The following is a 14,593-nucleotide window of genomic DNA, read 5'->3' as shown; positions in this document are numbered from 1 at the left end:
GTTGTAAGCTCTCCCACCGCCTAAGCTGGAGGGCACCCTGCCCTCAAGCCAGTAGCATCCAAATATCACCCTGCTAGGGCCATGATGCTTTTTCTTCCCAGGTCCTGTTCCTAAGCCCAGCGGAGCAACCAAAGTGAGCAAGAGCTGGGAGCTAGCAGCACAGCAGCTAGGATGGACTGAGCAAGAGCAGTGCCTGAGCTGGCCACCCCTCGTACTCAGCACCCACATCCTGGTTCTCAGAAACCCTGTGTTACTGATTGGCAGAGCCTACTCAGGTCCTAGAGGTTCCTCCGGGGTCCCTACTCCCTGGCCTCTCACAGGCCAAAGCACAGTGGCACCTGTACCCTCTATGATGGGGGTTTTCTCCTTTTGCTTGGTATTAGTGATGTTTTTGGCAGAGATTCCCAGGCCCCCCTACTGCCACCTACCAGGGGAGCCTCTCTCAGGGTAGCAGAGTCAAAGTCAAGGGCAAAGGCTCCTGCTCCACTGACTTACTCTGAATTCTGAAGTCTTCTGGGCCTGCCTTTCTCATCCTCACCTCTCTGGTTCCTGTAGGAACATGAGTGCCCAGAGGTGGGGGGAGTCAAGGGGACTGGGGTAAGTTTAGTGTTAGGATGAGCTCAGTTTTCACTGCAGGACTTTTTTAGGTCCAAGGTGGATGATTTTCCCGGCAGGGTGGTCAGTGCTGGGTATGGGTCAATTCTCTGACACCATGGAACAGACAAAGGAAGGTACCAAGTCAGTCCCTCTGCAAACCTGGACCCTTGTACAGCAGAGAGAGCCATCTGCCCCTATCTGGCACAGAAATCAGAAGCAGGGGCTGCCCTGGATCAGGGTCCTAAATTTCTACACCAGCTAAGTGGAGACACTCGGAGTCCAGGAAGCTGCAGGGAGCCTGAGATGAGGCCTACGCAAGCTGGTGGGAAGTGGAAGAGGGAGCTAGGACAAGTCAGGGAGGTGATACTCCAACATCCCCAAGGCAAATACCACCCATTATGGTAGCAAATTCCCTCACTTCTTAGTTCTAAGTCTGAGAGACAGAGGCCAAGTATACTACAGGGCGAGAGTAACTGAGGCACAGATTTAAAGAAGGCAGAGTAGATGTTGCCCCCACTGGCATAGGCACCCACCAAAGGAGCCCCTTATCTACTGACAATCAATGAAATCCATCACGGATGTCTAGAGAGTCCTCTCTTAGAGACAAAAGGAGAGAAGGCTCTAGTACTTATAAGCCTACCACTGAATAGTGGGGACCACGGCCATGGTCATTTGATGCTGCAGCACCAGAGAGGAGCCCAAAGACCATACTGAGGAAGGGTCAAAGGGCACACTCCCTGAGACCCAGCCCAGAGCAAGGTGAGGTGCAGCTCTCAAATTGTCTTCTCCCCTCCCCCCATCCTATACCAGAGGACAAGAGTAGGACATGAATAGTCTCCATGGAGGACAGATGACATTAGGAGGGACATGAGAACCTTATGCTTCAGAAAGGGCCCTGGGAGCCTGGAGGAAGGGCAGGGAGGGAAAGGAAGGAGGAGAGAAGGGGATTTAATTTCTTGTTTGTCCCTGGGATCTAACCCAGGCTCAGCTTCCTCTCCCCTCCTCCCCCAAAGTTGCCCCCCTCCCTCCCCGGGTCCCAGCCCTTGAGCCCCTGAGGCCCCAGCTCTTACTTGTCCAGTGCTGACCCCTGGCTCTGATTGCTGGTGAGACGAGAGAAGACGTTACGGTCATTGCGGGGCCGCGTAGGGGGGGACGAAGGGGGTGTGAAGGCCATGTCCGAGGACCTGGAGTGGGGCCAGGAGCAGAACAGGGGAACTCACTACCTTCCTTCTGGAATAACTCTGATTGTTAGGAAAGTCTGCCTTACATGGAATCCGACCTTTCTGTGCTCTTTTTCTCCAGCATAGAGGACTCCCTCTTCCCATGACAACTGCTCTGCAACTTAGGGTCTTGAGAGCCGCCTGTGGGCAGTGCCAGGCTGGGTGGTTTGCCCAAGATTACCCAGCCAGCATGCGTCAGAGGCTGAATTTGGACACTGACTATCATGATTATTAATCTAGTACACCATGCTGCCTCTTCCGGAGTCTAACATTGGCTTCTTATTGCGAGAAAACTTCCCAATAATGTTGGAGACGCAGCATGGAATGGGACAGACAGATGGCCCTGGGGTCATTGAGCTCCGACTCTGACACATATTAGCCGTGTGACCACAGGCGAGTCCCTTAACCTATTAGTGCCCCAGAGAGGTCTGTCTCTAAGACTAGAAGTTACAGAGGAGTTGCCGAACCTCATTGATCATGTGAATTTCCTTTTTAACAGTTCTCTACAATAAGAAAATCACAGGTCTGGACCAAAAAACCAGAAACCAAAAAAGCCCATCCAAGAGGAGCCCAGTATCTGGCCTAAACCTCTCAGACTACATTTGAAGTCTATTCTCTTCATTGTCTTGAGATACCAAGGAGAGGAAACTATTTCTTTGTGTCCATAGCTCACCTCTCAGGGCCGCTCAGAGAGCACCTGGGCGTCTGAGGTTACATTTGGAGGAGAAAGTGGAAGGAGGCTCGGGCTACTGAGCCATCTGCTCTCACTCCTGGCCCTTTGTAGACATTGGGCAAGAAACACAGTGAGGTCAAACTGAAAGATCCTGGACTGATAAACCAAAGCCCTGGATTTCTGGATCTGAATCCTGGTTCTACCAACTAATTTACTGTGTGACTCTGGACCTCAGCTTCTTTCTCTGGAGAATAAGGAAACAAGATAATCCCTGGAGTCCCTTTCAGCTCTGATAGTTGCTGGTTCTATATCACCAAACCCCAGAGGTTAATATCATCATGTATATACCAATCCTCACCATGATGACCCATTCAGGGACATCTCACTGCTCCTCAAAGTGTCAGCACCTTTGGCTTGACATCATGAAAGGTTACCATGTTGGCTGACTCAAATTGTACTTCTCTCCTTTGGCTCCTGAGTTCCCAGTGCAAGGGCCTAAAGAACCCTTAGAGAAAAATAAGAAGATCTGAGGAGTAGGGCACCTCTTATAGACCTGCACTAATGGAAAGAACCAGAGGCAAAATCGTTTTTAAAAAAGTAATCTGAAGCACTACATAATGCAAAAGCCATTTATAGTTGACACCCACGAAATGACTTTTGAGAAGGAGGTTTACATTTTTAATTAAGTTTGGGTTAGGCCAATATGAAAATTAATTCACATTCTCTGAGTCCATGACTGGCAAGAATAGGAAGATAGATCAGGAACAGGACAGAATCTCAAGAGCTGAAAGGGATGTCTGATCCAACTCATTCCTGAACGTGAAACCCACTGGCAACTCACTGGACCCATATCCATCCAGCCTCTACTCAAAGACCCCCGCGCAGTGAGAGGGAACCTACTGCCTTCCAAGGCAGCTAGGTGACAGAGAGAAACCGGGCCTGGATTTTAAAATCTGCCAGAGATGGTGCACAAAGCAGATAATTTTCCACAGAAGGATGATTACGTGTTGGCTATAATCGTACTCCCTTACCTGATAGGTTGTCCTCGGTCATAGGATTTCCTCCGGGTCAAAGGTGAGGTGTCAGAACCTCGGGATTGCCGAGGGCTAGAACAGGTAGATAAAAGTACAGTGAGCCCAACAGGCCAACAGGGTTCCTAAATACCCTAAACATCCTCTCACCTTCCCTCCCCTGCCCCTGGTCTGGTCCTTACAAGGTGCTTCCGCGGGTGGGCAGGCTGATGGTACGTGAGACCTTGTCTCGGTAGTAGGGGTCTCGGATGGAGAAGCCCACACCATCCTCCTTGATCTCCACAAGTGAGGCCAGAGACTTAGTGATGTTCTTGGTGGAGATGTCCAATGGGGGACCCAGGCACTCAGCTGACACGGCCTTCATTTGAGCAGACAGCTTGGGTTCCCCCTGGAAAGGAACAGAGTGAAAGTAGGTTTATTTAGTGGGATGGTCACATACTCATGAAATCAGGCCACCAGGCAGAATTAAGGATGAAAATTCTCAGTGTAGAATTTCTGAGGATTAGTGATTTACTATGGAACACCACCAGAAAATGACTTTAGGGATAGAGCTTGCTGTGGCTATCACTGTGATAGAATGGTGGAATGGATAGAGCACTGAACTTGGGGTCAAGAAGAACCAGGTTTGAACCTCACCTCTTAACACTAGCTAAGTGACTGTGGACAGGTCACAACTCTGAGCCTCAGTTTACCCATTTGTAAAATGGGCATAACTGTACTTGTATCATCTACCTCACAGGGTTGTAGTGAGGCTCAAATGAATAACATGATCTGCTATTACCAGTACTACTGTTACCGTGTGGACTCTCTCATAGGCCCATGGGCATGTATCTGAACGGTTGCTACTAGGGCAAATCTTCCCTGGGAAGAAACAGAAGTCACGCCATGTTGAAAATGGAGAAGGGAGTGGGGAAGACCCAACTTGGCAAATTATGGAGAGGGCTGAGAAGATACAGGGAGGGGCCATCTAGTTACTCACCTTGAACTTGAAATCATCATGACTGGTAGAACCTTTCATAGTGAAGGACTGGGAGAAGCTAGGGAGACAAAGAGGATACTGTCTTGGGTCCATTCCATTCCTTTGCCACATTCACACTGGCAGTATGTATAACCTCCTGAACTTGGGATCACTCCCAAGCCCAGGTCAGGGCTACTGCTCTTCACTCCCATGTGGCCCCCGTGCCCAGTCCTCAGCATGCTCTGTCAGCTGGCAGGGAAACTCACCTCCCTTCGGAGAACTCAGAGATCTCCTCATCCGTGCTGCAATATCCATTCTCTGTGAGAAGGAAAAGGAAGGCTCTGTTATAGCGAGGGGAGGAGGGAGGGAGGGGAGAAGAGAAGCAGGACTGGCTCCCTCCCTCAAAGTCATTGTCCTTGCAGTAGGGGGGTTGGCAGGGATAGGAGGGAAAGGGAATAGATCTCTCATGACTGGGGACTTTCCCCTTTCACTCCCCCATCCCACCCACTTAAGACCAAATGGACAATCTTGACAAGTGATTCTATGAAACTGGGCTGAGCATGAAGGGAAGGGGAGGTTAAGCAACTCCCCTGGTTCCCACATGTCTAGCCTTGGGAAAGCACTGATGGAGCAGGTGCACTGCTAGTGCTCCCTGGCTAGGGGACCCTCCTTTTACCCCTTACCCTGCTGTACATTGTGGATCAGTGCCTGCAGTTCAGGGTGGGCCTCAGCTTTCTCTCGAAGAGCGTCCAGGATCAGGTGGTTCTGAGAGGAATTGTTCATGTCTGTTTGCCTCAACCGCCCCTCCAGCAGTCGAATCTGGGCCTCCTTCTGGGCCACCTGTAGACCCTAGAGAGGAAGGAATGGCAAAAGGTCACCCATCCCTGCCTGGGAGTGGCTTGTGCTAAGCACTGTCCTTCCCCAGAGACTCCCTCCCCAAACGAGCACGCTAAGGAGGATCCTGTTCTTTCCTGTTCCAGACATCATGGTATCTAGATAACACAGATAGATATCTAGATAACACTAGGGAAGGAGGAGAGAGAGATAGTTCCCACCCAAAAAAATAAAGGAAGGAACCTTTCTACTTTAGCCTCTTGGGATGGCCCCCCACATATAGGACAATGGACCCAAGACCCCTCTATGTGTCACATCACCCCCCTCATAGCTGCAGTATACTGGTAGCTAAGTTCTGCCTCAAAATGGTCTTTGGGGCCACTTTTTTTCTCCTTCTAAGATATTTTACAGTGTGCCATACTTCCCCTGGTAGATGTTAAGCCCCACAAAGTCCTTTATACACCTGTCCTTTATCTGGTGATGCCAGTATGAAAGGAGTAGGGAAGATAAGAGCAAAGGAGGTTTGGATGACACTAGATAACTCATGATTCCCAAATGGCAGTGTAGTGCCATGGAACAAGTTGGACTTGGACTCACAGGACCTGAGTTCAAATCCTAGCCTTGCCAATTACTACTCAACTGCTCTAGGCCTCATTCCTTCCTCATTTGTAAAATGAGGGGGTTAGACTAAATGACTGCTGAGGTCCTTTCCTGTTCTAAATCTATGATTCACTGATTTCTTTGGGGCTCAGATTGCTTGTATCTGAAATGGATTCACACACATATATCCTTTTCCTTTCCTGTACCCCCATCTCCCTCATTCTTAGCCCAAGTATGCTTAGGTTTAGTCCTCCTGTCTTATTCTTCAGACCAAAGATGAAGAACTGAAATGGATCACAGAATAAAATGAGTAGCTACCTTTTCTTCTCTCCCCACTCTCAGCATTTGAGAGATGATGTTAGTCTTAGTGTGCTAGGGTTGGAAGCTCAATTCCATGTGGACAGTCTCGGGTGGGTAAAGGTGGGAACTTCTAAATCTTAGAGTTCTCACGAGACCCCCCCAGGAAACGACTGGGAATCGAGGTGAACCGAGCTATCTCGTGTATTTCCGCCTCTTCCCGTGAGAAACGTGATGGGAGAGAGCTCTCCCCGCCCTCGAGATTGTCCTGGATTGGAGCACACCTAGTTACCTAACAGGCACAGTATTCAGATGCAAACTATGCCGCTGCAGAGCTTAAGTAGGATCAGGAAAGCCTGAAAGCTCTCTTGGGCGGAGGGGCGCGGAGCGGACAGGACAACAAGGCTCCGCTTTTCCTCTCTCCTCTCTCCCCTCCCCCTCTCTCCCCACTTATACTTCTACTTCCAATCTCCTCTTGTAAGATTTTTGCCTCCTTGGGAGATCTTTCTCTTTCCCTCCTAAGGAAGAATTCCCCTGCACTTGTAACTAGACCCTGAAATAAAGCTCAACCCTTGTTCGACTCTGGAACGTCCTTTCTCTCATACGAGCATCCGGTTTGGCCAACCGAAGACCTCGGGAGGTGAGGTAAGAAGACTCGGGTAGCCCTCAGGCCTCTAGGCCTGGCATTAGTGCACCTCCCCCCAGCACCTAGGCCAAAGCTCCCTGCATACAACGTGAAGAGGACAAAGATGAAGGTGATCACCTTTTCAATGGAGGCCTTGAGAAAGTTGTCCAACAAAAGTCGGGCTTCCGCCAGTGAGCAGGAGCTGATGACCACTGACGTGTCTGTGGAATCGAGCTCCTCCTAGGATAGGGAAATGAAAGGCAGATGGTCCCCTCGGGTCAGTCCCAGAGGCAGGAAGGGAAGACAGAACTGGGCTAGCTTCCTTTCCATCCCACTAGGACAGACTGTCTGATAGTCACCTTGGTCTCCTCCAGCTGTACAATGGTGGCCTGGCAATCAGAAATGCTGTCATTGATATAGTCAATATTGGCTGCTAGCACCTCAATCTCTTCACTCAGCTCCTGTAGCCCCTTCTCCTCCTCTGGGCTCTCTTCCTGAAGTTTCTCCCTCTTCCTCCTCAGTGTTTCCTGAAGGAGAAATAGCTCCTCCCTTTTCTGTGGATGAGACCAGGACAGAAGAGGGGGTCAATCATTATCACCACCTTCACATTATTATCACCAACATCATCATCAGCACCATCATCATCACCACCACCATCACCATCACCAACACCATCATCATCACCATCCTCATCACCTCACTATCATTGTCAACATCACCATCTTCATCACCATCATCATTAATACATCATCATCACCACCACCATCATCATCAACACCATCATCATCACCATCATCATCCTCATCAACACCATCCTCATCACCTCACCATCATTATCAACATCACCATCTTCATCACCATTATTATCATTTTCACCATCATCAGTAGCCACCACCATCATCATCACCATCATCACCATCACCATTTTCATTATCACTATCACCATCATCATCCTTAGGGGCTATATCGTGTGATGGACAGCGATCTGGCTTGAAGTCCTGCCCCTGACACATCCTGGTTGTATGATCTCAGTGCGCTAAGTCAGAGCTGTCAAACATGAGGCCCTGTGCATGTGGTTCACAATACTCTTGAGCGCAGCAGAATCAGATTAAAATGTTGTTCCTATTGGATTTTAATGTACTGATGTACTAACAAAAAAAGAAGGAAGCATGTGTGGGTTTCTAAGTCAGCATGCGGCTTGCAGGGATCCTTCTGGGCCATTCCATGTGTGATGAGTGGCCCAGTTTCTATTTGAGTTTGACATGACTGCTCTAAGTAACTCAATGCCCTCTCGCACTGGCAAAGAGAGTTTCCTCATTTAGGAACTCCCTGTATCAATGCCATCAGAGGTCTGGTCCCCGTGTCCTATCCTAATGTTTCTACAGTGCTTTAAGATTTGCAAAGCACTTTATGTGGATTATTTCAACTGAATCTCACAAAAAGGAACAACTGATTAACATCTTCCTTAATTAGGCTCTCCTTATAGCTATCCTGAAAAGGGGGCAGCTAGGTGGCACCATAGTGCATAGAGTGCCAGGCCTGTTGTAGGAAAACTTCTCTTCCTGAGTTCAAATTTGGCCTCAGACACTTATTAGCTGTGGGACCCTGGGCAAGTCACTTCACCCCGTTTGCCTCAGTTTCCTCCTCTATAAAATAAGCTGGAGAAGGAAACGGCAAATCACTCCAGTATCTTTGCCAAGAAAACTCCAAATGAAGTCAGAAATGACTGAAATGGTTGAACAACAACAAAAAAGATGAACTCAATATTTATTATCTTACACGTAGACCTTTAAACTTTCAATAAACTGTCACCAAAGATATTATCAGAATAGGCCCTAGAGAGAAAGGACTTTCCACATCACAATGAATGGACATGATGCTGGACTGTAAATGAAGGAAGCTGGCCTTTGATGGCCTCTGGGTCTCTTCCAGTTCCAAATCTAAGCTCCTCTGATCCTGTGTGTGAAACTGCTTAACCTTCCTAGGCCTCAGTTTCCTCATCTGTGAAATGGGAGTGAGGATGGATTTGATGGTCTCTAAAGTCCCTTGCAGACCTAGATGGCCAATCCTCCACCTATCGTTGAAAACACTCCATGATCTGGATCCAGTCTACCTCTCCAGCTTTGTGTCCCAAGGAACAGTGATTGCTCAGACAGTTTCTGTGCTTTTCCCATCTCTACACCTTTACTTAGACTGCTGACCTCTGCCTTGAATGCCCTCCCTCCCTATAAGACCTCACACATTTTCACTTTTATTAGAATTCTGCCTCATCTTCAAAGATACTAGCTATAATGATGATGATGATGACAGTCACTAATTAATCAATAAACATTTATTAAGCACCTACTGTGTGCCAGGCACTGTTCTAGGCACAGCAAGTTAATGTCTGAGGCAGGAATCAAACCCAGGTCTTCCTGACTTGGGTCAAGCATTCTATCCACTATACCATACTGCCTCTACATAGCCATGTATAGCCCAAGAATAAAACCCTGTCTTTTCCTTTCTCCTTCCTTCTTCCTTCTTCCTGAGGAGACTCAGGTAGGATCTTCTAGATGCTTCTCAGCATTATGAGAATCCACTCAAATGAAAAAAAAAGGAGTAAAGAGAGGGGGAAAAGGGAAACAAAGAAAAGTCTAAATAACTAACCTGGAAAGAAAATAAAGTCAGAATTTAGAAAAGAGGTGGAGAAAAGGAGAGGAGACAGAATTAAAACAAAAGGAAAAGGGGGCACAGCTGAGGAAAAAAGAAATGTCTCCCTTTTCTCTAATAAATAGATGCCTCCTTCAATGTGATTCAACAGACATTCACATAGCCCTACTACGTGCACAGCTCTGTTCTAGGTGTTGGGGTAGACACACAATTAAGATATGAGGGTCTCCGTCCTTATGAAACTCCCACTAAGCATGGGGGGCATCAAGGCATTTCACCCCAACCTTAGCACCCGGGCCCCATTCTCCTCTACCTTGATGAGCCTCTCCATATCGGCCTCTAAGTTGACAATGGTCATTCTCTGCATGACGATGTCGATGATGCGCCGTTCTAGAGACTGCCACTTTAACCTGGCGGCTTTGCTGAAGCTCTGGCTGGCCCCCTTCTTCTGGAACTTCTTTCTGAAGGGAAAGGGGTGAGGGGCCCATCACTACCCAGATCTCAGCTGCTGCTGCCCCAGCTGCCTCTCTGCCCATACCCAACAACCAAATGTTTCCTCTGACTAGCTCAAGAGAGAGTTGTATGTATTGGGGGGTGGGAGTGGAGATGGGGGCGGGGAAAGAATCGATCAACCAAAAAGAATTTATTAAGCACCTACTAATGTTCCAGCCAATGGGGATACAAAGTCCCAGATCTCAGGGAGCTTATGTTTTACTTAAAAAAAAAGGAGGCTGATATATTCCCAAAAGATCTCTACTCCGATATCATGGAAGGGTCCTGTGACCCCTTGAATGGAAAGTCTCCCTGGTCCTACAAGTTGTAATGTTCAGAGCCACCCAGTCTGACCTGGCAGGACGGGTTCCATTGACCGGAGTCGCTGGGTCCCCCAGGAAGTGGTTGATCTTTCGATTCCATTGGCGCACAATGCTTGAGACAGACCGGGCTCCAGACTCCGCCTCAGATGATGTAGCACTGGCTGACACCTCTGCCCCTGAGTCCAGCATGGGAGGTTTTGTCACCACTCGTCCTGCCACCCGCTCTGACATGGGCTTGGCCAGACGTCGCAGTGCAGACACCTGAAAGGAAAGAGGAGACACCGTGGCTTCTCCCATTCCTCAGCCACCTAGAAATCCCACCCTGAGAGACATAGAGGACTCCTAGAAAAGGCCTTGGGAGAGGGGACAGAGGCAGTCCAACAAGCCCAAGGTTCTGATCCTGTGCCACAAGGATAGCTAGAAAAATAAATCAATCAACATGCTTTTATGGAGGACCTACTGAAACCATGGGGTCATTTATCCAGATCAAGTCTAGGACTCAAGGCAGAGAAGGAACTTAGGTAATTTCTGTATTTGACATACAGTGAAAAATAAATGTGCAAAAGATTTCTACCTCAATATGCAAATGAATGCCTGCTATCTTTGAGTCAACAGCTCAGATACTATGGGTAAGAGACCCGAGATACCCATGGACCCCAAAATAGGGAAGAACTACTCCCAAGGTCAAAAGGAACTTGCCTTCTAAATTCTAGAAGAATTGGGAAATAGCCCCCTTTAGCAACAGCCGCCTAGGTGGGGGTGGTAATAGTAGGTGGAAGGGAAGAGGAAAGGGGGTGCTTCTAGGTGGCATTTCTGCCCGGCCCCACTGGGATGAGCTCACCTCCTGGGTCTTCCTCCTCAACACCATCTCCTGTTGGCGCTTTTGAGATTCCAGAGCCCGAATCTGAAACTGTAGGGGGGAACAGGGTCAGGGGTGAGAGAACCAGCACTTGGGATCTCAAAGCACTGTAAGTCATCGGTTTCTTGTAGGGAGTGCAACAGGGAGGTCTCTCTCCAACTCTGCCGAGGGGGAAACTTGAGTTTCATGGAGGGCCAGCCGCAGCTAGTGTTCTAACATGGGCCTTCTTCCATAGAAATTACTCTCCCCCCCGGCCCCCACATTCATTTAGAAAATTGCTTCCTCAATGGAAGGCATTTCCATCACCCAGTTTGTAGTTGTATGCAAGAGGACCTTGAGGAGAGAGCACGTTCCCATCCTCCCCTGGGACCCCAGATTCATAGCTTTGATTTGCCTGTGATGACACCATAATGGCTTCTAAGACACTACTAACTAACTATGTGACCTAAGGACCCTTGTTGTTTCACATTCTGTGGTTCTATCACTCAGAGTTCTCTCTGAAATTCCTTCATTTATCCAACAAATATTTATCCAGCACCAATTATGTGTCAAGCTCTGGGGTGGCCACTGGAGATTCAATGACAAAATCATCTGCCTTCAGAAAGTTTACTTTCTACTTCCTTCCAGATAGCCTAAGAATCTTCTCCAAGAGTTATTATTCCTGCTGCAGGTAGGGAACTTTTACTGAAAGGATGGCTGTCCTCATTCAGCAGGGGGATCCTGGTGGCTTAGGGATGGTGGCCCTCATATGCATTATGCATCAGCCAGAAAGAACCTCAAAGGCCCACAGGAGAATACCCCCTATAAAAGAGCCACTAACCCAGATTTTGCTCGAAGACAGTCCATTGTACTTTGGAATAGTTCTAATAATAGTCAGGAAGTTTTTCCTCCTATCAAACTGGTATCAATCTTGGTGACTTTTACCCTCCTCGTTCTGCCTACTGGGGCCTCCTTCACATGACAGTCGATCAAATATGAGAAGACAGCTCTCTCATTCCTCCTGAATCTTCTCTTCTCCAGGTTACTTCCCCTATGGCATCCTTGATACCCACCTCTGAATGCTCTTTCCTTTACCAATCGGGGCTGAGGGAGACCTTAGTTGATCATTAAAATCCTACTCTCTTCTTACTGAAACCACAATGACAGTTTCTTACATTTGTCTAGTGTTTTAGTTTACAAAGTGCTTTTTTACACATCATTCAATGCTCACAGCTACCCTCTGGGATAGGTAGGGATTCCAGGGCTAATGGAAACCTCAGAGCTTACCTTGCTGAAATACTTCATTTTACAAATGAGCAAAGAGAGGGGTAATAAGAAAGTGGCCACTTGTCCAAGGTCCCACAGGACCTACGGTAGCAAAGCCAGGACTTAATCACAAGACTTGACTTCCTGAACAATGTTAGGACCTAAATATACCTAAATATACTTCCATTACTCACAATGCTATGAATTAGGGTCATTTCCACTGAATGGAGAGCTATAGCTAATTGGGTCATTCTTGGCCATTTCCTCATGGCTGCTCTCAGACTCCCAATTCTGAAGACTTGTTTGCTCATCTTCCTACCCATTCCAGATCAAAAGCAAAGATGTTCCTTCTTACCAGGGCCAATCCTAAGCACTGGCTCCTTCTGAATTTTCAAAGACTGAAGGCTTAGGGGCTGGGAAGGAGGAGTTCAAGAAGGACTCTCTGTGTGTATATGAATTGGGGTGAGTGGAGGGGGGGGGAAGAAAAGTGGGATCCCCCTCACCTCCTGCCGCCGTTGCTCCTTCTTGAGCTGTGCTATCTCCCGGTTCCTCTTGGTTTCTACCAGTCGCCTCCGCTGCTGCTCCTCCCTCATCTGCTTCATCAAGGCCACCTATGGAAGGGTGATAGAGAATCAGCATGAAGAATTGGCCTAATGGAGAAAGAGAGACCCACAGATGGACTGCCCAAGAAGGGACTGGATACCTCCTTCCTGGCCCATCAGGTGCCATTTGAATGGGGGGGAGGGGAGAGAGAGACACAGAGGAGTCATGAGACAAAGTGATGACCATCAACTACTGTTCCCAGATAACCTAGTTATCTAGACACTTGGCTTGGGAAAAGAAGGCACAAAGGTGTAGAAAGCTGCTAGAAATCTAGTATCTATAGACATGGAATCTTGGAGGCTGTAAGAAATCTCCAAGGTCACCTAGTATAACCCCTACTTAAGCAGAGATCCTCTCTATTACAGCCTGGAAGATCTTCAAGTCTCTTGAAGACCTCTGGTGATAGGGAACTCATACATCTCCTGAGGCAACCCATTATGCTTTCAGAAGATAGCTTTGATTTTTAAGGAGTTCTTCTTTTAAATGAGCCAAAATCTCTCTCTTTGCAGTTTACATTCACTGCTTCTAGCTCTGAATGTCTCAATGGCCTGACCAGAAATGTAGCCAATCAAAGGGCTAACTCAAGTCAGGGTAAGAATGAAGTCAACTTGTTGGTTTGAAGATAGACTGGATTACTGGGCTCCAGCTCTTCTTCAAGAGTCTTATGACTGGGGAGACAGCCTATTATTAACCAATGATAGAAATATGCAAATCCCAGTAAGGGCTAAACTCTGCCCCCACAAAATCCCCTTTGGAGGTTACAGATGAAGCCATAACCAAATGGGAAAGTGTCAGAAAATATACCCCAAAGTGGGGGAGGGGGTGAAAAGGCACCAGCATACTGCAAAGCTGATGCTAAAGAAGTAGGCTTGGGATAAGATCCTTGGGAGGTAACAGAATAGAGACTGGGGAGGGAGGAGCAAGCCATCTCTTAACTTCCTAATTTTTACCTAATCATTCTTGCTCCCTGGATAGCTCTAAGTCAATTCCTTTTCTGCTGAAGGTTCCCAAGCCCTGTTAGTACTCTCTAACCTTGAGCACCATGGAACAGAGGCTTCCTTTGCCCAATCCCCAGTATGGATGGCTCTGAATATAGATTGAAGGAATCCCACTTCCTGGTCAAGCACACATTTCTCCAGCTTCTTGCAGAAACAGCTAAGGTCTCCAGGAGCATCATTAACAACCTGCTGAAATGTGATTGCGGTGTTGCAGAGCCTAAACAGAGATGACCACAGAATCCAAGTGGCCAGATGTTGTATACCAAAGGCAGTTTTCATCTCATCTCCCCTTCGAATTCTTACTCAGTTGTAGGCCACACATAGGGCCAATTTGGTAAAACACCTTATGCTGAGCAGCTGTCATGACAGCTCTGTGATGAGTGAGGAGGGCACTGGTTTGTCAGAGGGATTTGGAAAAGTGCCCTAAAACTGATATACAGCCACAACACACCATTCTTTCTAAGGGGACTTCTGGGGACATCTGGTTGGTATGGATGGGTGACTGAACTCTCACTTAGGTGGAAACAAAAGTATTTTCTCAGGACCTCAAGCTCAGGGCCCCAAACAGAGTAACTATGCTCTAAGAGCA

The 14,593-nt window shown here is 47.9% G+C and overlaps 1 protein-coding gene across 11 annotated transcripts in view; it reads right to left on the bottom strand.

The window, feature by feature from the left end:
* Positions 1-14,593, bottom strand: part of KIF21B (kinesin family member 21B) — a 74,521-nt gene that overhangs the window by 19,615 nt on the left and 40,313 nt on the right. For 6 of the 11 annotated variants that reach the window (XM_072648238.1, XM_072648242.1, XM_072648241.1 and 3 more), the window contains exons 17-29: positions 12,907-13,014; positions 11,141-11,209; positions 10,331-10,560; positions 9,798-9,945; positions 7,195-7,389; positions 6,974-7,075; positions 5,163-5,328; positions 4,746-4,797; positions 4,501-4,558; positions 3,704-3,909; positions 3,522-3,596; positions 1,668-1,781; positions 496-549 (exon numbers count right to left, since the gene is read on the bottom strand). In XM_072648238.1, the coding sequence (XP_072504339.1) occupies positions 496-549; positions 1,668-1,781; positions 3,522-3,596; positions 3,704-3,909; positions 4,501-4,558; positions 4,746-4,797; positions 5,163-5,328; positions 6,974-7,075; positions 7,195-7,389; positions 9,798-9,945; positions 10,331-10,560; positions 11,141-11,209; positions 12,907-13,014 (1,577 nt within the window). The remainder of the gene's footprint in view (positions 1-495; positions 550-1,667; positions 1,782-3,521; positions 3,597-3,703; positions 3,910-4,500; positions 4,559-4,745; positions 4,798-5,162; positions 5,329-6,973; positions 7,076-7,194; positions 7,390-9,797; positions 9,946-10,330; positions 10,561-11,140; positions 11,210-12,906; positions 13,015-14,593) is intronic. The other 5 variants (XM_072648243.1, XM_072648245.1, XM_072648246.1 and 2 more) reach the window with 2 other exon arrangements.

The sequence above is a fragment of the Notamacropus eugenii genome, chromosome 2, assembly GCF_028372415.1.
Source record: "Notamacropus eugenii isolate mMacEug1 chromosome 2, mMacEug1.pri_v2, whole genome shotgun sequence".
Taxonomy (NCBI): domain Eukaryota; kingdom Metazoa; phylum Chordata; class Mammalia; order Diprotodontia; family Macropodidae; genus Notamacropus; species Notamacropus eugenii.
Note: the sequence above shows the minus strand (reverse complement) of the source record. Positions and strands in the feature narration are given on the sequence as shown.